This window comes from Arvicanthis niloticus, chromosome 16 (assembly GCF_011762505.2).
Source record: "Arvicanthis niloticus isolate mArvNil1 chromosome 16, mArvNil1.pat.X, whole genome shotgun sequence".
In the NCBI taxonomy this organism is placed as follows: Eukaryota; Metazoa; Chordata; class Mammalia; order Rodentia; family Muridae; genus Arvicanthis; species Arvicanthis niloticus.
In genome coordinates, this window is record NC_047673.1 from 19,493,401 (window position 1) to 19,520,372 (window position 26,972).

The 26,972-nt window shown below is 36.1% G+C and overlaps 1 protein-coding gene across 4 annotated transcripts in view; it reads left to right on the forward strand.

Annotated features, from left to right (window-relative positions):
• Nucleotides 1-26,972, forward strand: part of LOC117721596 (uncharacterized) — a 145,223-nt gene that overhangs the window by 33,482 nt on the left and 84,769 nt on the right. For 2 of the 4 annotated variants that reach the window (XR_013104352.1, XR_013104351.1), the window contains exons 17-32: nt 1,994-2,064; nt 2,821-2,908; nt 4,502-4,530; nt 4,624-4,696; nt 6,597-6,727; nt 9,254-9,344; nt 13,636-13,664; nt 13,756-13,828; nt 17,326-17,354; nt 17,448-17,520; nt 19,137-19,165; nt 19,258-19,330; nt 20,109-20,165; nt 21,656-21,729; nt 23,720-23,816; nt 26,030-26,138. Coding sequence is in view for 1 of the 4 variants with exons in the window: in XM_076913975.1 (XP_076770090.1) it covers nt 1,991-2,064; nt 2,821-2,908; nt 4,502-4,530; nt 4,624-4,696; nt 6,597-6,727; nt 9,254-9,344; nt 13,636-13,664; nt 13,756-13,828; nt 17,326-17,354; nt 17,448-17,520; nt 19,137-19,165; nt 19,258-19,330; nt 20,109-20,165; nt 21,656-21,729; nt 23,720-23,816; nt 25,955-25,980; nt 26,060-26,138 (1,125 nt within the window). In the remaining 3 variants the exon portion in view is untranslated. Of the gene's footprint in view, nt 1-1,990; nt 2,065-2,820; nt 2,909-4,501; nt 4,531-4,623; nt 4,697-6,596; nt 6,728-9,253; nt 9,345-13,635; nt 13,665-13,755; nt 13,829-17,325; nt 17,355-17,447; nt 17,521-19,136; nt 19,166-19,257; nt 19,331-20,108; nt 20,166-21,655; nt 21,730-23,719; nt 23,817-25,954; nt 25,981-26,029; nt 26,139-26,972 lie in introns of all 4 variants that reach the window. The other 2 variants (XM_076913975.1, XR_013104353.1) reach the window with 2 other exon arrangements.

Below are 26,972 nucleotides of genomic sequence, written 5' to 3' on the forward strand. Positions count from 1 at the left end.
TTGTGTCATCTTATAAGATTTGCTTACTTGAAACCTATAATCATTAGGGACTTACAGAAATTAACTGGGAAGGTCTAAAGTTTTTCCTAAAGTAGTTGGATAGCTGAGTAGATTGCATAAGCCTGTTGACTCACTTAGCAAGATAAAGAACAAGAGACTCTCTTTAATCCACAATTTCAAGGATCCGGTAAGCAATGCAGTCATGCTTCATCCATAAATAATGTTAATTTTTATTATAATTATAATTTACTATTATGTGTGTCTGGATTAGTTTTAAATTGCACATTTCTTATTTCCATGCCATTAATCTGTTATGGCAATTGGGTCTATTGCAATGTGACAAGATATCACTTGTTCCTTCCCTTTCCTCCTAACCTTGACTCTGATTTCTAGACTTCAGTTGCTTTGTAGTGACACCACGCTCTACACACAGCATCACATACCTACACAATTGTTTCACAGATGCTAGTCCCTCAATTTTCCCAAGAGCCAATACCCTACCAAAATGTCATGGCTTGATGAGTTTACTAGATTAAAAAAGTCAGATCATTTGAAATAAAACACCAACCTTGTACCCTTAATCTAGAAAGTTGTGCACCAGAAAAATGGCTAATGCACATAACTTAAACATAATTCACTTTCATAGTTTTCCCAAATGATGAGTCTATTTCTCCAAGAAAACAAACCAACTTATACACTTATTCATTTAATAATATATAGTTTGATCCAGACACTCATAAATTAATAACCTAAACATTTTTATAAACTTTCCACCAGTTATGATATGTGTTTCCACCAGTTATGGATAGTGTTTATCATGCCCCAGTAGCTTCTTATAAAACATATTCCTCCATTTATACACATACTGTGCACATTCACACACCAACTAGCTTGATGAATTATCTTCAATGAAAGTGTTAGCATGCTAACATTCTGAAATGAAAATGTCCAACCTTCTTAAAACTACAGAGAAGGCTTTCATGACTTGAGCATAATACTGTATCCTTAGCATACCTTCAGTCTCCCCTTTCCTGTGCAATCACTAGACTGCTGGTGGTATCTTTTCTAACAATTTGCTTTTAGGCAGATCCCTGTTACACACACTACTTGTCTCTTGTGACTTCCATTCATGGACTTGCCCCTTCATGCCTGATGTCAGACTAAACTATCAAGCAGCTATTATGTTTATAAAAAGCCAGCCACATGCCCATCATTTACATGATTTCATATACAATGCCAGCAACTCATAAGAATCCGATAAACAAGTATCGAGCAAATTAAAACAAAGACTGCTTACACCAGAATGACTTAAAAGGCTCTTCCCCCCACAGTAGATAAAAAAGAATAAACATGTAAATAAATACTTTGCAGGTCTAGTGGTAAAAATAAAGTTCAAAAATCAATAAAAACACCCAGACAGATGCAAGAAAAGAACGACCTGTTTATTTAAGAAAAGAATCAGAATTCAAAATTTTACATGGTAAACCAAGTTTTAAAAGATGAAACAAAACTGTCAGAATAGTGGACATAAAGATTATAGGAGGAATGTAAGGAACAGGGTAGCAAGGGCAAGGATATGAAGACTGATGGTAATTTTGTTTAGAACACAGTTAATGGATTATTTTAAGGTTAATAGTATGAGATAAGAAGAATGTACCCTTATGACTTTATTCATTTCTGTGATATTTTGGAATTTCGTTTCTAAGGGCTTGGTCATTTATGTTGAGTGGTTGAATGTGAGGATTTTTTTTTTTTTTTACGTCTAGGATCTGTCAAAATATAGAGTTGAGCTACATGCTGGTGGTGACTGGGAGCAACTCTTTAAGAACCAAATATTTAGCTGTTTGTTAAGCAGAATACAAGTTAATCGGGAAACCTCAAATGCACTTCTCATGAACACAAAGTTTAAGTTACTTCCATCTACTGCTATAAATAATATTGTTTTATGCACAATGTCTCAATAATTTGCCTAACAAAATATATTTATTAGTAGAGCCAGACTTAGAAGTGACACTAAAGGAGGATCACAATAGACTTGACGACAGGAGAAATATCCAGTCATTGGTATGTAAATACAAATTACAGTTTCTGGTATAAGAATGTTTGTTGTTCAAAAATGTTGCATGGACCAAAGGAAATCACTCACCTAGTAGCTTTTTCATTATTTTCTCCCTTTCTGTCTCACAGTTGTGGCTTCTAATGTACCATCTTACCTCTGCTCCCCAGTTTCCCATTTTTAAACTATTTTTTCCAATCTGTAAGCAATTTAACAAGAAGTACAGACCTTTACCATTTATTTCATTGAAGAATCTTCAAATTATTTCCAGTGCTGATTGTGCCAGCAGTTCTTTGTAACATGTATTATGTCTCATTCTAATACACTTGCTGCCATCTTAAGCACCCTGGATATTTCAATGTTGTATTACACCAGGTACATTTATGAGGACTTGATGTAATACAACATGAGTTGCTTAAGTATACATACATTTTGGAAAAAGATACCCATTCTCTTATTTTTGCTGGGGATGCAATTTTGGTATGCAGAAGAAAATTACTGGCTAAAATATGTAAATAATCTGTTATTATCTATTTGCATGTTCTTTTGACCTGCCATGCTGCTTACATAGTCAGTGGCCACGTGAAGATATAAGTTAGAATGGATTTGAAGAGGACCTATAAGGTTCTGCTTCCAAGTACTTTAGATTTTAATAGTGCTTCTTTTATACACAACTCTGATTTTTAAAATATGAAACTTGGCCCCTTGATAAAATTGATTGGGAGGACTTTGCACAGTCATGAACACTACTTATATTATAACAGAGAATTCGTGAGGATCTTCCAAATACGTCTCACAATATATCTGTGGCAGCAAATGCAAGAAGAGAAAGGACAAACAGACAAGCAGCAGGTAGGAAGTGCATCTTATGAAAAAGTCATTTGGAGTGATGTCTGTCAATGAAAGGAGGCTGATGTGTTATCAAGCTTTAGTGACAAATTGAGAGCATCACTAAGGAAGTTGAATTTTGAGTTGCAGTTATGGCAATCCTAATACTAAAGATATGCTAATCAGCTATAAAGAGATGAGAAAGATGGGGGATGAAGGATGGGAAAGATGGGGGATGAAGGATGGGAAAGATGGGGAATTAAGGATGAGAAAGATGGGGGATGAAGAATGAAAAAGATGGGGGATGAAGGATGGGAAAGATGGGGGATGAAGGATGAGAAAGATGGGGGATGAAGGATGAGAAAGATGGGGAATGAAGGATGGCAAAGATGGGCGATGAAGGATGGGAAAGATGGGGGATGAAGGATGGGAAAGATGGGGATGAAGGATGAGAAAGATGGGGGATGAAGGATGGGAAAGATGGGGGATGAAGGATGAAAAAGATGGGGGATGAAGGATGGAAAAGATGGGGGATGAAGTATGGGAAAGATGGGGGATGAAGGATGAGAAAGATGGGGAATGAAGCATGAGAAAGATGGGGGATGAAGGATGGGAAAGATGGGGGATGAAGGATGGGAAAGATGGGGAATGAAGGATGGGAAAGATGGGGAATGAAGGATGGGAAAGATGGAGTATGAAGTATGAGAAAGATGGGGTATGAAGGATGAGAAAGATGGGGAATGAAGGATGGGAAAGATGGGGGATGAAGGATGAGAAAGATGGGTGATGAAGGATAGGAAAGATGGGGAATGAAGAATGAGAAAGATGGGGGATGAAGGATAGGAAAGATGGAGGATGAAGAATGGGAAAGATGGGGGATGAAGGATGAGGAAAGAAGAATGAGAAGGAGAAGACAAAGCATGTCAGGCATACAAAGTAAAGCATTAGTGTCTCACTGCGATGGAGTACTCCAGCACAGCAGAATAGGGAGGTAGGGTTTACATAAACTCAAAGCTCCAGGCCTTATCATATAGAAACAATTAAGGAATTTAGGTTTCCTCTTCCCAGGTGACTCTAGTTTGTATTGTTGACACAAAACAAAAGAAACTAAACCAAACCAAACCAAACCAAACCAAACCAAACCAAACCAAACCAAACCAAATCAAACCCAACCCAACCAAACCAAAACAACATCAACCGGCATGGCTCAAAAGACTTTTTAATTATATACTGTTCCATTCTATAGTAGCTTTGGCAGTTGTTATGAACTTGGGGTCCTGACATGCTTCCTTTGTAAGAGATTGCTTTGTTTATTAGCATAGTCACATGGTTAAATGTGCCTTTTGTATTTCTGCTATATTCATTGCATAATATTATTTTTAAAATCTGGGAAAGTTTAATTAAAACTGAATTTTAATGTTTATTTATTTATTTATTTATTTAATGATTCCAACTAGGCACAAAAGCATAATAAGCCAACTCAAAACCTGAAAAGCCCAAATATAAAGTTATCATTTACAAAGGTAGCCAGGGGGACTGAGTGTCACACTAACTATGCATGAATTCGAGGTTGATTGATTTATTTATATATCATTGATGATCTCTTTGACTTTTTAGAATCTGCAAAGGAATATCCACCCTTGATGGTAATCACCTTTATGTTTTTGCTTTGAATATTTTACGTCACATTAAATGAAATATACAATTATCATTCAATTGTTTCTTCAAACCCTTCACAGCCTACCAATGAAATAAAGAATTCTGTTCCAGATAAAGTGGTATCCATGAAGGAAGCAGGGATAGTACAGTTTGGTAGGTCTTGTCCTACTTGTTTCTCTGGAAAGAAATACTCTAAATATTTGGAATACCACAGACTTCTCACTCGTATTTCTTTTTCCTCCGAGATAAGATATCAGGATTTGTTCTAAGTAAAACAAATGTTATTGTTGACATAGATTTTACAGAAGACATTTACAAGTCGGAGGCACTGGTTTGAAAGAGCAACTTGAGTTAGTTGTTTCAACTTTCATGTCTGAACACCCTCATGGGTTCCTTCAGTATCAGGTGTGGTAGGGAAAGGACAATGGTAGCAAAGCCGTCCTACACAGAGGAGGCCGCCCATCTCATATCTCATTCCATGCCCTTTGTCGAGTAATGAGAATCATCTAACTCTCCAGAGAGCAATGCTTCTAAATTCACTGGATAAAATTTATTCTTTAGTGGACAGTGATTATATCTTAAAAATTTCTGGCAGCTTCCTCTTGGCTTGGGGTTGCTTCAATATGAATTTGCACTGTTACTCTCTACAAAATCATATCCATCCACTTACTCGAGTTTCTCCCACTGGCATCTCTGCCATATATAGAGGACTTCACGTCCACATCAAATGATAATACAGACTAATTAAAAGTATCAATGTTCAAGCCTCTTTCAGTTGTGTACATTTTCACAATATAACTTCCATTCAAATCTCTATTTTGAGCTATGTTTTTGGTGTTTGTACAGTAATGATGATGTCATTTTGTCACATTCTTACTCCCTCACAATCCATTTGGTATTTCTCCTCCTCTGTTGTTTCTGTACACTGTGTTCATGCTGTGTATTGTTCCAGTACCTGCATAAATCATTCCTTAACTGTGATATAAGGCATTATACATAAAAAATTCACCTGCCCTTTAAAATTACAACTCTTTAAAGCCCAAATCCAGGATCATGATCAGTAATTGTTCAGTATGGTAATAATTGGTATTTATATAAAGAAAATGTATGAAATTGCTAATGTAGTCCAGGAACAAAATAAATAGAGACATAAATAGATAACTTACAATGGAAATGATAAAGATACACAGGAAAAAAATGAACAAAAACAAGGAGAGAGCCATGGAAGCAAGCATTATCATCTAGGCAAAGAGAACCATACTGAAGAAGGACTTAGCCTGTGAGAAGAAAACTCAGCATGTTGGAATGGGAATTGGAATAGGGATAGTGAACATGGCTTTTCAGCTGTAAGTTACATTAACTGCATCTTAGAGTAACTCAACAAATGAGATTGTCATCTGGGCATGGCAGTACACACCTTTAATCCTATCAGAGGCAGAGGAGTTTAAATCTGAGTTTAAGGCCAGCCCGGTCTACAATGTGAGCCCAGGACAGCCAGAGTTATTACATAGAGAAGCCCTGTCTCAAAAACCCAAAACAAAACCCAACCCAACCAAACCAAACCAAAACCCACCTCCCCCCCAAAGCCCAACAAACAAGCAATCACCCTCCCCCCAAAGATTGTTGATAACCAGTCAATTTTACCAACGTAAATTTTAAGTTCTGTAATTACACAGAGTGAATAGTCAGAGGAAACTGCATAATCAATTATGACTCATGGCTCCGTGGAGAAAAGTGTAATGGGTGACTGTAAATGCTTCCTTTTTTTCCAATTTGTTTTCAAAAGTATGTTCAATGGTGTTTCATGGAGGGATTGTTACAGACTCTTTGAGATGTGTGTATGTTGTGTATATGACATACTTGACTGCTGTCTAACTATTCTATGGAAGCTTTTGATAGTTAAGTCAGTAATTCTTATTTGAAGATTCTAATAGGAAAATTAAAAGTCCAACTGGTGTTACTAGTAATGTTTATTTTTTCTGTATATGAAATAATTATCACGTTACTTAAATGGTTTTCTTGTTTATTTTAATTACATATATGGACTTGTCAGAAGGGACAGCTGTAAAATTGATATCAGAGGAAGAGCCAAGTAGTCAGGATGGCTTCGAAAGGAATCCACCATCGGTGACATCAGAGGAAGAGCCAAGTAGTCAGGATGGCTTCGAAAGGAATCCACCATCGGTATTTAAGTGTTTAATTTTGAATCACAAACTTGATGTTTCTCATTGTACAATACTGTAAAATAGTTCAGGGAAAGTTACTTTTTAAACTGCCCTCAGAATCACCATATTGTGACTTAACATTTAATCTTTAACACCATTTACTTAGTTATGGAGTACAGAATGTTTTTAGAATCTGAAAAAAAAAAAAACATTATCAGGTCCCTGGATCTATCTTAAAAAATTAATTTTATTGTTATTTTCCATTCTTATACCATACTTACCTATTTAGAGACTAGATCAAATTTGAGACTTAAAACTAGGCACTTTAAAGTTTAAATGATTTCAAAGGGACCACCCCACAATTTAATGTATTAGAAAAGCCTATTATTCTGGGTAATTCAAAAATTGAGGTTTGCTGTGATAAGTCAGTACGATCTACGTCTAAGTTTCACTTACTCATTTTATTCACCAGTAGCAGCTCTGCTGTGAGAGAAAACACAGCTGTACACAATCAGTCCCACTTCCTACAAAGAGAGTGTATCGTCCATTAGGGGTAATGGTGCTATGTGCTACACGATGAACTTCAAGCTCATCTTACTTTAATAAATGGAGTCAGAAACTGTGTTGAAAACATTACCCAATGACCTTACTGAATACTAGAATGCATCAGGACTGAACTTAGACGTTTATGAGTTTCATGTCAGTGTCTAGATTTCTAGTTTGAGGAAAACGATAGAAAAATATATATTGCTTGAATGTACTGGTACATTCAATACAATACAGAAAATGGTCTTACAACAGCAATTTTAATTGTATGGTCTTGAATAGTTTCACCTATTGAGTATTGGAACTAGGCTATTAGGCATCCAACATACAAAATCAGGGCAAAGCAAAAATAATTTTTTCATATAATGAATCAGCAAACACTAACTTCTTCATATAATGAACACATTTGATGTCTAGACAGAGAAAACTGGTGTAGTCATATATAGTGGTGCACTCTCAGGACACCCTGAAGAGGCAGAGCTGGGAAAGGATTAATGCAGTTTATTTAAATATATGGTCAGAATGATATATGAACAGAAATAAGAACTCAGAGAAAAAATTTCTGAATGTAGAAGGACATGTGGAAAAGGAGAACAGAAATTAACAGTAGACAATACTGGAGTCTCTCTGCCTTTTTCTGTCTACACACACACACACACACACACACACACACACACACACACACACACACAGTATGTATATACATAGATATGTAAGCTCACAAAATAAGAAGTTGACCTGTGGCTTTTCCAAAGGTCTTTAGTACTAGTTACCCTTCCAGCATCCCTCTCCTTGTAATACCCTTTTTCCTCCATCCCAAGTTAAATCTCTACCTTCCATTTTCCCCATCGTATCTCTTATCTCTTCCTAGGAGATCTCTAGATCATACCATAAATTTTAAAAGCCAGGTGAAATTATTTTATATATAACATCTTATCTCACAGTTAAGGAATGACTTATGTAGGTATTAGAACAATACATAGCAAGAACACAGTGTACAGAAACAGCAGAGGAGAAAATACCAAATGCGGTGTGAGGAAGTAAGAATGTGACAAAATGACACCATCATCATAATACAAACACCAAAAATATGGTTCAAAATAGAGATTTAGATGGAAGTTATATTATGAAAATGAGGTTCCCTTTTCTCCACTCAGATCAAGTTGACAAAACACAAACACAAAAACAAAACCAAAAAACAATCAAGGAAGGAAATGAATCAAAAGCCAAAAAAACCTCAAAACTCCCCAAAACAAGGAAAAACAAAACAAAACAAAAAACAGCGCAAAAGACATTCTCAACTTCTAGTATCTTCTTCAGTGTATTAAAATTTTCATTGTACATTTGTACACTTCATTAATTAGAGTAATTCCAAGATGTTCTAAAATACTGTTTTGAATGGGACTATTTCTGTGATTTCTTTCTTGGTATGTTTTTCATCAGAAGGCCACTGATTTGTATGTGACCTTTGTACCCTACTACTTTTATAAATGTATTTATTAGTGTTAGAAGATTTGATTGATGGCTCTCTCTATAAAAGTTTTGGAAATATCTTTTTAATGGAAATAGAATTTCATTGCTTTCAATCTTCCCTTTCCTCCCGCCACTTTCCCCAGCTACCTTCCCTCAAACCCTTCCTAAGACTCCCCACCCAGACTGTTAGCCTCTTTTTATTATTGTTATATTCTCACATGCACATGTATATATATGTGTGTATACACACACACACACATATCATGTTGAGTCATTTTTGTTGTTTGTAATACATTTTCAATACATATTTATTTGAAATTTCTTTATTTTAATTTAAAATTTAGAATTTGTAGACACATATACTGTGTTTGTATTTGATCCACACCTCATTTCCTTCCTTCCAGTTTTTCTCCCCTCCCTGCCTCTTTAAATTAAATTCAACTAGTTTTACGATAGAAAACTGAGATTTTGCTAGAAAATGATTAGAAGATGTTTTGTAACTGAATACTGATGCTTATTTCCACAGAATATTTATAAGCAAATCCCAGCACAGGACATTGGTTATTTATCAATAACTAAATATCAAAGAGGAGAAAAAATGTCATCTCAGGAAAAAGGTGAGGAGTCTTGCAATAAAACTTCCTTTGACAGAATATTTGTCTGAAACACAAGGAATTACATTTATTCCAAGCCAGAAAAGTTACCCCTTAAATATTTACTAAGTAGCAGGATATATTAACATGGAGTTATTTGCATGTCAAAGACAGGTTTTAAGACAGGCTAAAGGAAGGGGATAAAGGGGGGGGCAGATATGAGTTACATATCAGGTCTCTTTGCCCCTAGGGGAAGTTAGGAAGTATGCTGGCATCATGTAGGGGGAGGACATGAAATTCGTATAAAAATCATGGGTAGGGGGCTGTGCATGTGAAAACACAGAATTGTGTGTAAGAGAATGAACAGTGTGCTTTCACAGTCTTGTTTCCTTACAAGGTATAAAGATTTGAGATCTTAGATCCTTCTTCAGTGCTACATGTTGTGTACAATAAACATCAATTCTCAGCGGTATACGTCATTTAACGCTAGTGTAAAGTATTCTTAAATCCCAGGACAATACCATTTGGGCCTCAAATAGTATTAGAGAAAGGAAAAACATGAGGCCTCGGTTACAAGTTGATCTAAAGTGCCACCAATAGGTCCAAAGAATATTCAAAAGTAATGGCTTGTGATGCTGATTCAAATTGTGAGACATGGTAGGAAAATCACACCAAGCAGAGACTAGATTTTGTAGAGTTAAGAGGTAAAGGGATTTTGCAAGAGGCACCAGAGCTTCTCAAAGTTTCATGGTCAACCTGTTGAAGACAATGTTCAAAATAATTGTGGTTCAACTTTTCTGGGATTCTTCATTTCTTTTTTTTTTCTTTTTCTTTCTTTTTTTTTTAAAGAGGGCTGACATTTCATTAAAGATGTTGGTTCTAACAACTTTTCTTTTTTTTCTTTTTTTATTGGATATTATATTTACATTTCAAATTTTATCACCTTACACCATTTCCCCCACCACCCAGGAGCTCCTTACCCCATCCCCCCTCCTCCTGCTTCTATGAGGGTGTGCCCCCCACCCCCCACTCCCACCTCCCCACCCTCAGATTTCCCCCCCCCCCCCCCTCAGTGTTCAGCCTTCATGGGACAAAAGATCTCCTCTCCCACCTATGCCCAACAAGGCCATCCTTCCTTACATATACAGCTGGAGTCATGTGTCCCTCCCTATGTGCTCCTAGGCTGGTGGTTTAGACCCTGGGGAGCTCTGGCTGGTTGGTATTGTTGCTCTTCTCATAGGGCCACCAACCTTTCCAGCTCCTTCAGTCTTCTCTCTAACTTCTCCATTGGGAACCCTTGATCAGATCAATGGTTAGCTGTGAGTATCTGCCTCTGGGTATGTCAGACTCTAGAGGACCTCTAAGGAGACAACCCTATCAGGCTCCTGTCAGCATGCACTTCCTGTCATCCATATCAGCGTCTATTTTTGGTGACTGCACATGGGATGAATACCAAGGTGGAATGGTCTCCAGATAGCCTCCCCTTCAGTTTCTGACCCACACTTTGTCTCCATATTTGCTCCCTTGGGTATTTTGTTACTCCAAGTAAGATCTAGGCATTCATACTTGTTCTTCCTTCTTCATGAGCTTCATGTGGTCTGTTAGTTGAATCTTTGTTGTTTCAAACTTTTGGGCTAATCTCTGCTTATCAGTGAATAAATACCATGTGTGTTCTTTTGTGATTGGGTTACCTCACTCAGGATGATATTTTCTAGTTCCATCCATTTACCCAAGAATTTCTTGAATTCATTATTTTTAATAGTTGAATAATACTCCATTGTGTAAATGTACCACATTTTTTGTATCCATTCCTCTGTTGAAGGGCATCTGGGTTATTTCTAGCTTCTAGCTATTATAAATAAGGCTGCTATGAACATAGTGGAGCATATGTTCTTGTTATATGTTGGAGCATTTTCTGGGTATATGCCCAGGAGTGGTATAGCTGGGTCCTCAGGTAGTGCTATGTCCAGTTTTCTGAGGAACCTCCAGACTGATTTCCAGAGTGGTTGTACCAGCTTGCAATCCCACCAACAATGGAGAAGTGTTCCTCTTTCTCCACAGCCTCACCAGGATCTACTATCACTCGAGTTTTTGATCTTAGCCATTCTGACTGGTGTGAGGTGGTATCTCAGGGTTGTTTTGATTTGCATTTCCCCAATGACTAAGGATGTTGAGCATTTCTTAAGATGCTTCTCAGCCATTCGAGTTTCCTCAGTTGAGAATTCTTTGTTTAGCTCTGTACCCCATTTTTAATGGGGTTCTTTGGTTGTCTGGTGTCTAATTTCTTGAGTTCTTTGTATATATATGATATTAGCCCTCTATGGGATGTAGGACTGGTAATGATCTTTTCCTAATCTATTAGTTGCTGTTTTGTTTTATTGACAGTGTCCTTTGCCTTACAGAAGCTTTGCAATTTTATGAGGTCCCATTTGTCAATTCTTGATCTTAGAGCATACGCCATTGGTGTTCTGTTCAGAAAAATTTCCCCTGTGCCTAGGTATTCGAGGGTCTTCTCCACCTTCTCTTCTATTAGTTTCAGTGTATCTGGTTTTATGTGAAGGTCCTTTATCCACTTGGACTTGAGCTTTGTACAAGGGGATAAGAATAGATTGATTTGCATTCTTCTACATGCTGACCTCCAGTTGAGCCAGCACCATTTGTTGAAAATGCTGACCTTTTCCACTGGATGGTTTTAGCTCCTTTGTCAAAGATCAAGTGACCATAGGTGTGTGGGTTCATTTCTGGATCTTCAATTCTATTCCATTGATCTTCCTGCCTGTCTCTGTACCAATACCATGCAGTTTTTATCACTACTGCTCTGAAGTACAGTTTGAGGTCAGGGATGGTGATTCCCCCAGGAGTTCTTTTATTGTTGAGAATAGTTTTTGCTATCCTGGGTTATTTGTTATTCCAAATGAATTTGCAAATTGCTCTTTCTATCTCTATGAAGAATTGATTTGGAATTTTGATGGGGATTGCATTGAATCTGTAGATTGCTTTTGGCAAGATGGCCATTTTTACTTAGTTAATCCTGCCAATCCAGGAGCATGGGAGATCTTTCCATCTTCTGAGATCTTCTTCTATTTCTTTCTTCAGAGACTTGAAGTTCTTGTCATACAGATCTTCCACTTGCTTGGTTAGATTCACTCCAAGATATTTTATATTATCTGTGGCTATTGTGAAGGGTGTCATTTTCCTAATTTGTTTCTCAGCCTGTTTATCCTTTGAGTAGAGGAAGGCTACTGATTTGTTTGAGTTGATTTTATATCCAGCCACTTTGCTAAAGTCATTTATCAGGTTTAGGGGTTCTCTGGTGGAAGTTTTAGGGTTACTTAAGTATACTATCATATCATCTGCAAATAGTGAAATTTTGACTTCTTCCTTTTCTATTTGTATCCCTTTGACTTCCTTTTGTTGTCTAATTGCTCTAGCTAGGACTTCCAGTACTATATTGAATAGGTAAGGTGAGAGTGGGCAGCCTTGTCTAGTTTCTGATCTTAGTGGGATTGCTTCAAGTTTCTCTCCATTAGTTTGATGTTGGCTGCTGGCTTGCTGTATGTTGCTTTTACTATGTTTAGGTATGGGCCTTGAATTCCTGATCTTTCCAAGACTTTTAACATGAAGGGATGTTGAATTTTGTCAAATGCTTTCTCAGCATCTAGTGAGATGATCATGTGGTTTTTTCTTTGAGTTTATTTATGTAGTGGATTACATTGATGGATTTCCAAATATTGAACCATGCCTGCATTCGTGGGATAAAGCCTACTTGATCTTGATGGATAATTGTTTTGATGTGTTGTTGGATTCGGTTTGCGAGAATTTTATTGAGTATTTTTGCATCAATATTCATAAGAGAGATTGGTCTGTAGTTCTCTTTCTTTGTTGGGTCTTTCTGTGGTTTAGGTATGAGTGTAATGGTAGCTTCATAGAACGAATTGAGTAGTGTTCCTTCTGTTTCTATTCAATGGAATAGCTTGAAGAGAATTGGTATTAGGTCTTCCTTGAAGGTCTGATAGAATTCTGCACTAAAACTGTCTGGTCCTGGACTTTTTTTGGTGGGGAGATTGTTAATGATAATGATAATGGATAATTTTAATTATAAATACAGCTATGGTTTGATTTTTCCCATTGGATTTCTGTCATGTTCCTCAGTCATTTAAAATACAACTAAGTAATAATACACTGAAACAAAATTAAATAGCCATTACCAAGGTTACCCATGGTGGTTATCTTTCATATCAATTCTTTATAAATATATACAGTTAATATTGTCATATTTGTGTTTAACTGATTATTTGTCTCCTTGATATTTCAGATTTTTCTAAGGAATGCCCTCAATCAAAGGTAGTTACTTTTAATTTTACTCTGGATCACTAATTTCATATTTTATAACCTGTACAAGAGCCATTAAATATTTTTTCCTAAATTCATACAGCCCACCATTGTAAAGGAAGAGTCTGTTTCAAAGGAGGCCTGGGATATGAGTCCTGTGAAATCATTTTTAGAAGGTGAATTTTGTAATATCACTTTCCCTGGAAAAAACACCTCAACATATTTGAAATGATTACAATCTTCACATTACCTTTCCCACCTTTCCCAAATTTCATCAAAGAATTTGAGGTAAATACTGTAGTTCTTACTGGTAATATGAACACTTCAACAAAGTCATTTCCTACTTCAAGGTAATTTGTTTAAAGTTGGTAACTTTAACTCATATGTATCTTCTTTTACGTGTAGTTACTGTAGTGAAATAGCTTTCTAAAAATATCTCACACCTTCAAAGGAACTGAGTTCTTGCCAGACTCTGCAGCCATGTTAACAGTATGCCTTGAGATCATTTATGACTTTATTTTGGTCTGCTGTCCTACTGTGTACTCTGCCAGTTTAATGTGCCAAGAAATGTTGGAAACAATGTGGATATAAGTCAATAATCTCTATATATGGTTTGCGTGCTATTCTCAGTCAGTTGAAGTCAGTAAAATAACTTCTCTTATAAAATCATGTTAAAAATTTTTGTAAAAAAAGTATTTCTCATTTTTCCCCCAAACTATGTATTCTGTGCTGTTTAATAAACACAGAGCAAAGCCCTTTGTTAGGTACAGCAAACAGGCAATAGGGATAAACCGACTAGATAAGTACAACAGTCAGAAAGGTCAGGCAGGCAACAGGGACATATTAGTTACAGACAGACTACAGATAGGCCAGTAACCCAAGGGAAGGCAGGGAGAGAAACAGAGAATTCAAATTTGGGTTCACTCTTGGTAGAACTACTCCAAGATGAAATTTTTGTTTTCATGCCTTAAAGTGACTTAGGCACAGTTTTTCGTGTTCTCTCCCACTTCTGAGGTTCTTCTAGTTCACAATCAATGCAATCCCATCAATGTTTCTATTGTGAGGTGTTCTTAAATCATAGGAAAACACCCTGTAAACCAAAAAGAGAGCATCAGTGAGAACAAAAGGGCCTAGTGTTTTAATCATAAGTGGTCAGGAACGCAACCATATGATCAACAACCCTTGAACTTCCTATTCTGCCATGACTTCCTATTCTGCTTCCAATTGCGACACTGGAAGACAAACATACCAACTGCATGCTAAACTTAATCTAAGTTAGAGTAAGTAATTTCAGAGGAGACTATTGAGCAGCCTAGTTCTTTCTAATTTTAATGTGACAAGTGAATTTATTTTTTGATAGTGTATTTCATACTGCTTTAAATTAACTTTTTGCATACTTAGATATTGCATATCAAATGCTTTCCTTCTTAATCCCATACCCTAGATTTTCTTGTAGTTTAGAATTACACATCCACAGAAATGTTTAGGAAAAACTTTAAGAAGTGTCTAGTGTAAGAGAACTTGATGGAGTCCCATTAAGATTGGCTATTAAGTAATAGCCAAAATGTGAGTGTACAGAGGAATATCTTTATATAATATCATTCTACATAGGTATATCCAATCCCATCTGCTCACACAAAGCTTCTTGTCAGTTGACTGTACTTCAGTGGATGGCTGCCCATCCAGAAGGATACAGACAGCACAAATTAGAGTTGATGGGTTGTCAAATCAAGGAAAATGGGAGACAGTGAACAGTGTGTCTGTGAGGAATTAAGGGGAGGGGCTGGAGTAAATATGATCAAGATATGATGATGAAATTCTCAAAGAGTTAGTAAAATATTAAACAAAACCACAAAACAATACAAATATGTGCTGATATAATCAAACATCAGCTCCCACAGTCTAATGTCACCTTTAGAACCAAGATGCTGATGCCATATATTGCCCCACCCCAGGCAGGGCCCTTGACATGCAGCTCCTGAAATGGCTTCTCCTGGAGAGTCCCCCAAGAACTAGGCCCACTTGTGCCACCTCCACACATCCCGGTCTAGGTCCAAGTACACAGCTCTAGTGTCAGCTTTCCCTAAGCCTGTGCACTTTATCTCCAACTCTGAGACATAGGTCTTGTCACAGACCCTGCACTGTCTTTCACTGGTGAGTCCCCCTAGAATAGCAGTTCTCAACCTTGCTCATGCTCTGAAGCTTTAATACAGTTCTTCATGTTGTGCTGACCCCCAACCATAAAACTGTTTTGTTGCTACTTAACTGTAATTTTGCTACTGTTATAAATTGTAATGCACATATCTTACATGTGAGATACCTGATATACAACCCCTGTGATAAAGGCCATTCAGCCCTCAAAGGGGTTGTGACCCATGGGTTGAGAACCACTGCCCTAGAATCACACCTGCTCAAACCACCTCCACACCCTTACCTAGCTCTGAACATTCATTTCTGGCTCTGTTTGTTGAGTTCTCAGAACATTGCCCTCCAGGACCACACCTCTAAGTCCTACCTCCAGATGAACAACTCCTACACTAGCCCAGCATGAGGTAGGCTAGAATCTCACATTAGACACACAAGCAACAAAGGAAGTTGACATGCCAAGATCACAATGAAGAAGAGAAGCAATATGAAAGGTCTTTATACCTCTTCTTCTGAGATGTTCCTTTAGGTGAGGGAGATTTTTCATAGGCGTATCTTTTCAGATTGAAATAAACAACTTTGTGTTTTTGATTGGTTATGGTTTTCTGTAATGGTCTCTGTCTGTTGCAAAGAGCAGTTTCTTTGATGATGGGTGAAGACTTGACTTATCCTTTGTGAGTGTGTGTTAGTGGGGGTAACTTCTTGGTTAGAGATGGGAGCTTGTGTATACTTCCTCTCCCAGTGCTGGAACACTATTTGGCTGAGACTTGTGTAGGCACTGTGCATGCTGCCACAGTCTCTGTGAGGTCATCTGCCAGCCCCATTGTGTCTAGAAGACACTGTTTTTTTTTCTGTCATCCATCCTCTCTGAATCTTAAAATCTTTTTGTCTCTTCTTTGACGTAGTCCCCTGAACCCCAAGGAGAGGGGTTTGATGAAGACCACCCATTTAGGATTGGGTGTTCAAAAGTCTCTCACTCTCCACACATTGTCCAGCTGTAGATCTGTGTGTTATTTTTTATCTATTGTAGGAGGAAGCTTCTCTGACATTGGCTGAATAAGACACTGTCATGTTTCATTTTATTGCTATGTTTCTTTAGCAGAAAAATGGTATTTGGTTTTTCCCTAGGTCAATGGCCTGTTGAGTCTCAGATTCTTGACCAACTGAGCTGTGTTGGACATGGTTTCCATCCCATTCAGGGGGTCGTAAATCTAATCAGATAGTTGTTGGTTAGTACCACAGTGTTTGTGGCACTATTACACCAGCATTGTACTACTTGTACTATTATTTTGGGGGAAACTCTAAGTTTATTTCAGCTATTGTATTATTTTTCCAGTCGATATCTTTGAATTTCTCTTTCTTGCCTTGGCCAATTACAAAAATACATTCAGAAATCAATCAAACTTTAACATTTACACACCTATTCTCATCCACGAGGATTATCCTCTATACTAATTCTACATGAATGTATATGGCCAAAATTCCAGGTTTACATGGAATTGATTATTACTTTTATTGACATTTTTAGATACTCCTAAAGACTATCTTCTCTCAAAGGTAATTACTCATAATTTTTTTCCTGCAAAGTTAAATTACTCCTGAATGAAGTGTGCAGGAGTTACTAAGTACCTTATTTCTAAACCCATACAGTCTACAGTTGAGAAAAACGATTACGTTCCAAATGAAGTCTCTGATATAAAGCACGGGAAATGGTTCCAAGAAAGTGAGTTAGTAACATTAATTTTTATGAAACAAGTAAGTAAAACGTTTGAAATGTTTAAAATTTTTCCATTTTTTTTTTACTCCTGCTTTCTCCAAATTTTACATAGGGATTTGATGTAAATGATGAATTATAATCACTAGAAGGAGAGTTACAGGCAGTCAATAGCTATTGAGAGATAGTGAATCAGTTTCTTCCAAGAACAAGCGCCCTGATATATTGTCCAGTCCCAAGTTGTCAGCTCAAAAAATTCTCAAAAAAATTAAAAAAAACCCCGCAAACTAAAGAAAAGTCTACTTTTTACATATTAAAAACAGATTTATTAGACAGGCTGTAGTCTAGGTAGTTCAACAGTGATTGTCTCATGAGGAAAGGACAGAGAATCTTGAGGTTGTTGACTCCACGAAGCTGGCTTTCTCAGAAGTCCCACAGTCTGGCGCTAGAGTCTGAGAGGATTTCTAGATCACCACTAATCTTTGGTCTATGTTGGAATCATGAAGAAGTAGGTTCTAATACAGATGAAGAAATACCTCAACAACAGGAAAGATGAACTTGCCAGCAAGAGTGAGCACCAACAGACAAAAAGCCAAAAAGCTTTCTTCTTCCATATCCGTTTATGTGGGCTGATATTAGAAGGTGTGGCCCAGATGTAGAATGGATCTTTCCACCTCTAGTAATCTGATTAAGAAAGTCCTCTACAGGCATGTGCAACAGGTTGGGCTTTCGTTGAGATTAGCCATAACGGAAGCATAGGGACTTGGTACAATTCAGTACAATCAAAGGAGGGAAGAATATATCTTATTAGATAGCCAGCAGTTCTTGACACATTCCTCAACACTGCATGCCTATCTATGGTTTACTTAAAACAGTGTTTCACAACCTTTCTAATGCTGGGACCCTTTAATACAGTTTTTCATGTTGTGGTGACCCCGACCATAAAATTACTTTCATTGCTACTTTATAAATGTAATTTTATTACTGTTATGAATCCAACATGCAATACAAGAATATAGTCAACATGAGTTGGTATAAAATAACAATTTTTCTATGTGCAATCACTCTACAAGTGAATCACCATGGGGATAAATTCAGAAACAATCTTAAAAAGAAGTGATATTTATATCTCTCTGAAAAGTGGTGACTGCTTATGACTTAGATATAAAGGACATGATGAACTCTCATAGAACACCAGAATGAATGACTGTAAAGTATTTCATTGCTGAAGATGCAGTCTGTTCCATGATATAATCAGTTTTGACCATTGAAATATTATCTTGGTTTTCCGATTTCATCCTGAAATATTAGAAACAATTTATTCTCCACCCATTAGAAGTGCCACCTTAATGAAAGCACATAAATTTTTAAAAGAAATATTCACTGAGGTCATAATGTTAATTTGAAAATTGTCAAATTCAATGAAAATGATGTAGTTTATTAGTTTTCAGTAGATATTTTATTCAAGAACAAAACAAAATGTAAAAATTTGCCACAATTCTAAAATTAGTGCAATCATTATAAAGTTAACCACAAAGAGTATTTTTGACTGTAATTCTTTATGAAAGTGTGGTAAAGTTTGTCAGGTTTTCATATTATTAACTATGTATCTCTGGTTTGTTTAGATTGTTCTAAGGAATGTGTTCAATTGAAGGTAATAAGTTTATATATTATCCTGGGTTATTAAAATCATACTGTTTGAAACACACAATTGTTACTGAATATTTTCTTTCAAAACCTATGTAGCTTCCCATTAAAGAGAGAGATTCTTTTCCAAGAGAAGCACCACCAGTTAAGCAAGCAAAATCACACTGTGCAGGTAACTATTACAATACCGATTTATGTAGGAAAAGTGATTTAAAATCATGAAATCTACAGTCTTCTTGTTTTTGACTTCTCTGTTCTCCAAATTTGGTGGCAGAACTTTACTTAAGGAACTAAATTATATTGTTAAGTCTCATTATTCGCAAGAAGTTATTTAGTTGCTTAAAATAGTATTTTCAAAGTTTTAACTCTAACACAGATATTTCCCTTTTTGTGTCTTTGTATACTAATATGGCCATTTTGCCTTTCTTACAGAATAGTTGTGCTAGGTATAAAAGTTCAGTGATATTTGCATAGCTTGAAAACAACTGTTGTTTGTAATAGTATATGCTTGAAAAGTCAGCTACTTAGAAGACTAAGGAATATTTTTTGGGGAAGCATACATTTAGGCTATGAACTAAATTACAAGTTATTGCCTATTCCAAGTTCAAATTATGCTTTTATTTTTAACATACTGTTTTCTTTAGTGTGTGTTTTAATCCAGTTTTCTCTTAGAGTTTTTAAATTGTGGCAATAGGACTGCAGTAGGAACTAATGTAATACACCACATGGTGAAATATCTTCCCCAGTTTTTGCCTATGCATATAATTAATATTCTATGTTAGCGAAAATGGCTGAATGTCTCCTAGAATAGTCATTAGAAACTCTATTTGTGTTATCCACATTATTGAATTGACTTGGAATTTATTATACAAAGCCTAACCAAGGTTTCACATGGTCTATTCTTATACCATATCTGTAATCACAATGACACTCTATTATATCCTTTACAGATGAGCCTGCATTTGTAAAGAATTCTAGCAGAATTACAAGATGTATAAGACAAAATGGTAATCATCTTATTTAATTTATTTCACTTTTCATTTGATACCATAATGCAGAGTCTATTGTACAGGGATCTGTGTTTACTCTTGTACCCTTTCAAAAGCTGTGATATCTTAAAGCCATTTCTTTACTATTTACTCATGAGTTTATTCAGCAAATCTTCAAATAAACAAGCCATTTTGTATCTTTCTACCTTTTAAGCTATATCCCTCATTTTTTACTCATGTCAGTAAAATGGATTCTGCTTCAACATTTACAGTTTTTTGTTTGTTTCTTTCTAAAAATGTTTTTAAAGACAAGGTTTCCTCTGTGTAACAGCCATAGTTGTCCTAGAACCTACTTTGTAGACCAGGCTAGCCTTGAACTCACTGAGTCCCACTTGTCTCTGCCTCCTGAGTTTTGGGATTAAAGGTGTGCACCACCACCAACTGACCACATTTACAGCTTTTAACATTGATCCTGCCATCAAATTTACAATGATTCAAGTTACAATAATGAGCAGGAAGGATTTTTAAAAAATATTAATGTGCAAAAATCTTTAAGGTTTACATAAATCTTTGATATCCTTTGCCCTAGTCCTTCAGTTTTAACTTCCTCGATGTGACAGAACAGTTGCAAATATCCAATTTATTTTCTTCCTATTTTAACACAGTTATATTTGTTGTTTATCATTATCCTTTACTACTGATTTTCAAGAGCTTATTCTTTCCTGTCCCCACTCTTCCTAAGCTTACTTTTAAAGGGTCAAATCAGGCTTGATTTTTCTGAAGCTCATCCATTAAACTTTTGCTCATGACTTAACTTTCAGGGCCAGCTCTTACTAAGAACTACATAAACAGCCATTGAGTAAAACAAAAGACTTGACTGTACAAAGATGAAGTTAAACCTTCTCTCTAGTCCAGGAGTAAGTGGTGATATATGATGAAAAGTGCCACCAGCATACTACAGAAAGCAAATTATATCTTAATACAAAAACAACAAAAAAGAAATTTTAAAATATTACACTGAGCCTTAAGTGAAAAAAGAAGCTTGTATAAGCATCAAATGAAAGAATAATTCAGATTTAATGAACAGGGTGTTCACAGAATGAGGCTTTAAAGGGATAGTAATTAGTTAAAGAAAACAGCAAATTAAGCAGTCAAACTATGTTTACAAAGTAGAGAATATATTTCAATGCGGTTTTGTTTGATGCCACATGCTTTTTAGTTTTGTTTCTGTTTATGTATGTTTGGTAGAATAATTGGAAATGGGCTTTAGTATGTAGGTCTGGCTTTAACATATCATCTACTGATTATGTGTTTGTGAAATACTGAGGCTGTTTGTAATTACATGAACTTCCTAAATCAGTAAATATCCAAAGAATCTTAATTTTAACTGAAGTTTTTAACTAAGAAGTTAAAAATTCAGTTTGTATTACCTTGAATATTTTATAGGCACATTGTCTATTATTCAAAAAGTCTTCTGTGTGTTCTAATAAACTATATGGTTTTGTCAGCAGAATCATCTGTAAAAGTGACATCAGAGGACGATCAAAAATGCCCCTATGGCCATGAGAAGAATCAGAGAGTGGTATGTATTTAGATTTAAATTTCTGTTTAACATAATTTATTTTTGGTAAATGATACTCTACTACATGCCAAGTTCTTTCAGGCTGCTCTTTTGACAGTCAATAGGTCACAATTTAAAAACTTAAAATTATTTTAAAACTTTTATTACAATTTAATACTTTATTAGTCTATCAGAATTTTTCAAACATATAATACCTTACAAGTTACACAGCTTAAGAAAACCTTATCTTTGAATTTAATTCCACACTTTCTTCATATTTTTGCATTCCAAACCTAGAAGCTCCTTACATGTTAAACAAATTGATCAGTTGTGATACTTTTGGCTAAACAGGCAAAATTATGAATAATGTTGCTGTGCTTGCTCCTGAATTAATTTCATGTTTATGTATTGTCATCCACAGTTATTTAAAAGTTCCCTTTAACTCATGTTTGAAACACTTGTCTATTTCAAAGCTTTAAGTTTCAATTCCTCCTTTGGTTCTCTATCTTCAGCATCTGTTGTGGTAGAAGAGAAGTAAGCAACACCAGTGCATGTTATAAAACCATACCTTCAGGAATGAAACCTGTGCTCGCTACAGTGTATTAAATCTGACATCTGTTTCAACACATAAAACCATATAGTATGATAAACATGCTACCCACTGACTTTCTTGACATTAAACTCTACCAGGAATCAGCACAGTACACAGAGCATATATGTGTGCTACCATATGGTTTTATAATTTATACAAAACTATTGAAAGCCTCAAGCTTCTGTAATATAGCTATTAAGTGTTTGGTGACTCTTTGAATAACTTTCAATTATTTGGACTTTAAATAATTTGAAATTAATTTGTGATACTTTTTTTCAGCATTAAGTAAGTGTCAGGCTATTAGATAAGGGTCGGGGTGTGGATAGGAATATGGTAGAAGACAGTAGTCTTAAGAGCAAACAACAAACAATAGGAAAATGATATGGATGTTTTATGTGAAGAGACTGTGTAATGTTAAGTTGAAAGGGTTTGAATTTAAGTTGGTGTGGTAATGACAGGAAAAAATTATTCCAATAACATTTTTGTGATGTAACTGATGTTGCAGACAAAAGGACAAAGAAGGGATTATGGGGAATGGCATCAGATAACACGAGAAAAAAGACAACAGTGGGTCACATCTATAACCCAACTGGAACTCAAGATTCTGCACTGCCTGGGAAGCTTGAAGAAATAGTACCATTGTCATGGTTCCCTTACAGCTTACAATATATCAAAAGTAAACTAGCCAGGGAAGTCTGGCTGTAAATAGTAAATAAGAAACTGGCATGTTTTATGCACCTAGAAGAAATGATTTTATACCTCTACTTTTAATTAATGCTTGTTATATTTTTTGTATTTTTTTAATGTGAAAGGCATGCATATACTATCTTGAGTAGTATTTACATGTTACTCAAATATATCCTAAATAGTTTTTTTTCACATTTTTACCATTTTATACAATTGATTATTTTCATAGGAAAAAATTATTATAAAATATTTATGTCTTTAATCCCAAAGGGAGCCTCTATGACAGCATTTTGTTTGTATTCAACATCATGCCCTATGAAGCCTCATAGGTTTCTTTTTTAGACACTTATGCCATTGGAAAGGTTTCAAACATTTATCACAGTGCTATTGCAAATTCCCCTAATAGATTAAAAATGATTATTGTAAAGGCCCTCACAGTTTTCTGAGGAGCAAATAATATTTAGGTATTCAGAAACTAATTGTTCATTCAAGCATGCACCTTGATACCCTTCTGTCCCTTACTATCTTTCCTTGGACTTCCCTGGCCAGTTTACACAGTCAGAGATCCTAAGAAAATACAATGTAGTCTGTATTTGGAAGACACATGTAAGGGATTTATTCCTCTTCTTAATTTTCACTAGTTTCCAGTTGTATTGTAAATAATGTCCTTAAAACAGTAAAGGATAGGAAAGGGAAGATGTCTAGGTAGCTCATTACTGATGCTAATTTTAGCAGGCTGCGTTCAAAGGACCTCAACCAAAGGACATTGGCTATTTATCCATGGATAATGATGAAAGTAGAGAAAATTCTGCAGAAAGCCAAGAGGAAGGTAAACCACTTTATTTTATAAAAAAAATTATTTGAATTTGATGTGGTGGTACAGGCCTGTAATCCCAGCCCTCAAGAGGGCAGAGGTGGAGGGTCATTGTCAATTTGAAATTAGCCTAGTTTCTTATAAGGCTTCTTTTAAAGGACTGTAATATCTTTAACAATTGTAACCCCTTTTCTTCTTCTTCTTCTTCTTCTTCTTCTTCTTCTTCTTCTTCTTCTTCTTCTTCTTCTTCTTCTTCTTCTTCTTCTGCTTCTGCTTCTGCTTCTGCTTCTGCTTCTGCTTCTGCTTCTGCTTCTGCTTCTGCTTCTGCTTCTGCTTCTGCTTCTGCTTCTTTCTTTCTTTCTTTCTTTCTTTCTTTCTTTCTTTCTTTCTTCCTTCCTTCCTTCCTTCCTTCCTCACTCACTCACTGGGCTACAACTGTAGACATTTTTGTGGTCTTTTCCTTTCCAAAATAATATATTGTTAAAGTTTGTTGTGCCTCACTTATTGCCATCTTTCATTAGAGACATGTATAAGAGTAGCAATGTGTCTTAAAGTTTCCTCTACAAAAGAAATTAGTTCATTATTTTTTAGTTTAGCTTCTTGACAATTCTCAGGTTACTGGAAGAAGGCTGATAAACCCTTTGTCAAGGTATCACACAAATGGCTTTTATACCAGTTTCTGATATGGTTCTTTTTCACCTCAAATACCCCACGAGCCATGTCTCTCTGCCCAAGTTCTTCTCAGCATCACTGTCTTCTGAATTTTTACCAGAGTAGCATATTGGGCTCCGTTTACAATATTCAATGACTTTTCTTCCTTAAGTTAAAAAAAATCATCCACATTTACCCCACAAAACAAAAGCCAAGCCCCCAAATCACATAGGTTTACCACAGCAATGAGCTCACTCTGGGTACCAATTTCTGTATTAATTTCTTTTCTGTTATCGTGAGGAAGTATCCAGTTGAAAACAACTTAAGGGAGAAAGGATTTGTTTTGGGCTTCTAATGCCAGAGGAGTAGAGTAAATCACAGTGAGAGGGACATGGAAACAGGAAAAGAAGACACATTGGCAGGAAGAGGAACCTGGCTAATCCTGATAGGAGGAGAAAGAGAGAATGGGATGTGAGATCTGGATATCAAACCTCAAAGCCTTCCTCTAGCAAGGCTCCCCTTGCTAAACAGTCAATAACCTTCCAAAAACCAGTGTCTCTTAAGTGTTTAAAAACACAAGGCTATGAGGAACATTTCATATTCAAAATTCAATTGCATTAACTCCTCTCTAAGGAATTAAAAGGGTCTCTTGTGTAACAGTTCACATTACAACAGAAGTAAAGGAAAGCCTAAATGTTGCTCTTCTTTCTGAGCCAAAGGGAAAGGAACACAGTGAGGGCAGACAACAATTAATTAATTAATTCTGTGTGGTGTGTGGGTTAATAATTTCATTGTATCTAAGTATTTCAAGAAGGCTTATCTCATAGTTGTACAAATGCAGTCACAGAGAGGAACAGAACTTTGACCTTCAAAAGAACATAAGAGGAAAGTTTAAAGGCTACTTATCCAGAGTATACTTTGACAAAAATACATGCACATTGTCATAACGTAGAAGGAAAACATAAACTTACAGCAAGTGATTAAGAAATGAGAGACTTCATCACATTCAAATATTAAAATGAAACTTGTAGTTTTTCTTTGGACAACTCTATTTTTAGTACTTCTTGTGAATTATTTGGAGCATAGGTTCACACACCTCCTGAATAGTAAACTGAAATACTTAGGATGTGTAAACAAGAGAAGAAAAATATAGAAATGCAGTCTTCAAAACAAAACATGTGCATGTGTATGTTGATACAGAATGTTCCCATGTACCATCATCTGTAAGTGAATGTCTAACCCTATCAATGCAGAAAACTTTCTTTAATAAGAAAATACTTAGTTTATGCTGTAGTAATGGGGTTTTGAGGGGATTTATACCAATGTTCATAACTAAACTAAGACAGAGCAAGCAAACTAAAATCCTATCAAGATCAAAACTTAAAGTAACCATTTCAAAAGATAAACACGAAGATTACTTTTTAATACTAATCTTACACAAAAGTAGAGAAGATTCTATCATATTTATGCATAATTGATCATATGTCTCTTTGGCATTATAGATTGCTCTGAACAACTTCAGTGGAAGGTAATCCATCTAATATTTTTGTCTTGAATTATTAACTTCATTGCATGAGATTTATGAACTACTGTATTTTCTATCTAAGTCCGTACAGCCTTCAACCGAAGAAGATTCTTCTCCAAACAAAGTATCAGCAACAAAGACAGTGAAATCCTTCCTCACAGGTGAATTTTGCCATAATTTATGAACTAAGTAGTTCAAAATATTTGAAACGATTTTCTTCTCTTTTTTATGCCTTTGTTCCTATAATTTCATAGAAGGATCTGGTGTCAATGAAATAATTTGTGTTGCTGGAGTGGGGTTGCAGTGCTTCACATATGTGCTCAGCTGTCTGGGATGTTGCACAATGCACTTCCTATGAAACCAGGAGTATGGGGCAACCCAGGGTGTACGTAACATATTCCTGCACATTTGAAGTACCAACTACATTCGTTTGTTGAACTTAGATATGCAGCCTTTTGATTATCTGCATCTACCGATTTTCATACTGATTGATTTCAGTGCCGTTTGTCTGTTATGGTAGAAGGTCCATAGCAAGAATTCATATAGCATAACTTGATAAGCTGTATTTTCCTAACACGTAGAAACATCCTGTATTATAGCTGGTCTAATAATAGGCCACACAAACTCAAAATTCAAATTCATTTAATTATCTTTTATATAATTTTTCTTTTTCTTTTTGCCTGTTTTAATTGGATATTTTATTTACATTTCAGATGTTATTCCCTTTTCCCATTACCCCCCACCCAGGAACCCCATCCCATCCCCCCTCCTCCTGCTTCTATGAGGATGTGCCCCCATTCACCCTCCCACTCCCACCTCCCTGCCCTCAAATTCTCCCACTCTCGGGCATCCAGCCTTCACTGGACTTCACTTTCTTCCCACCTATGCCCGACAAGGCCTTCCTCCCCGTACATATACAGCTGGAGCCATGGGTCCCTCCCTGTGTGCTCCCAGGCTGGTGGTCCTATGCAGGATTCCTTTGTGTGCTTAAGCCA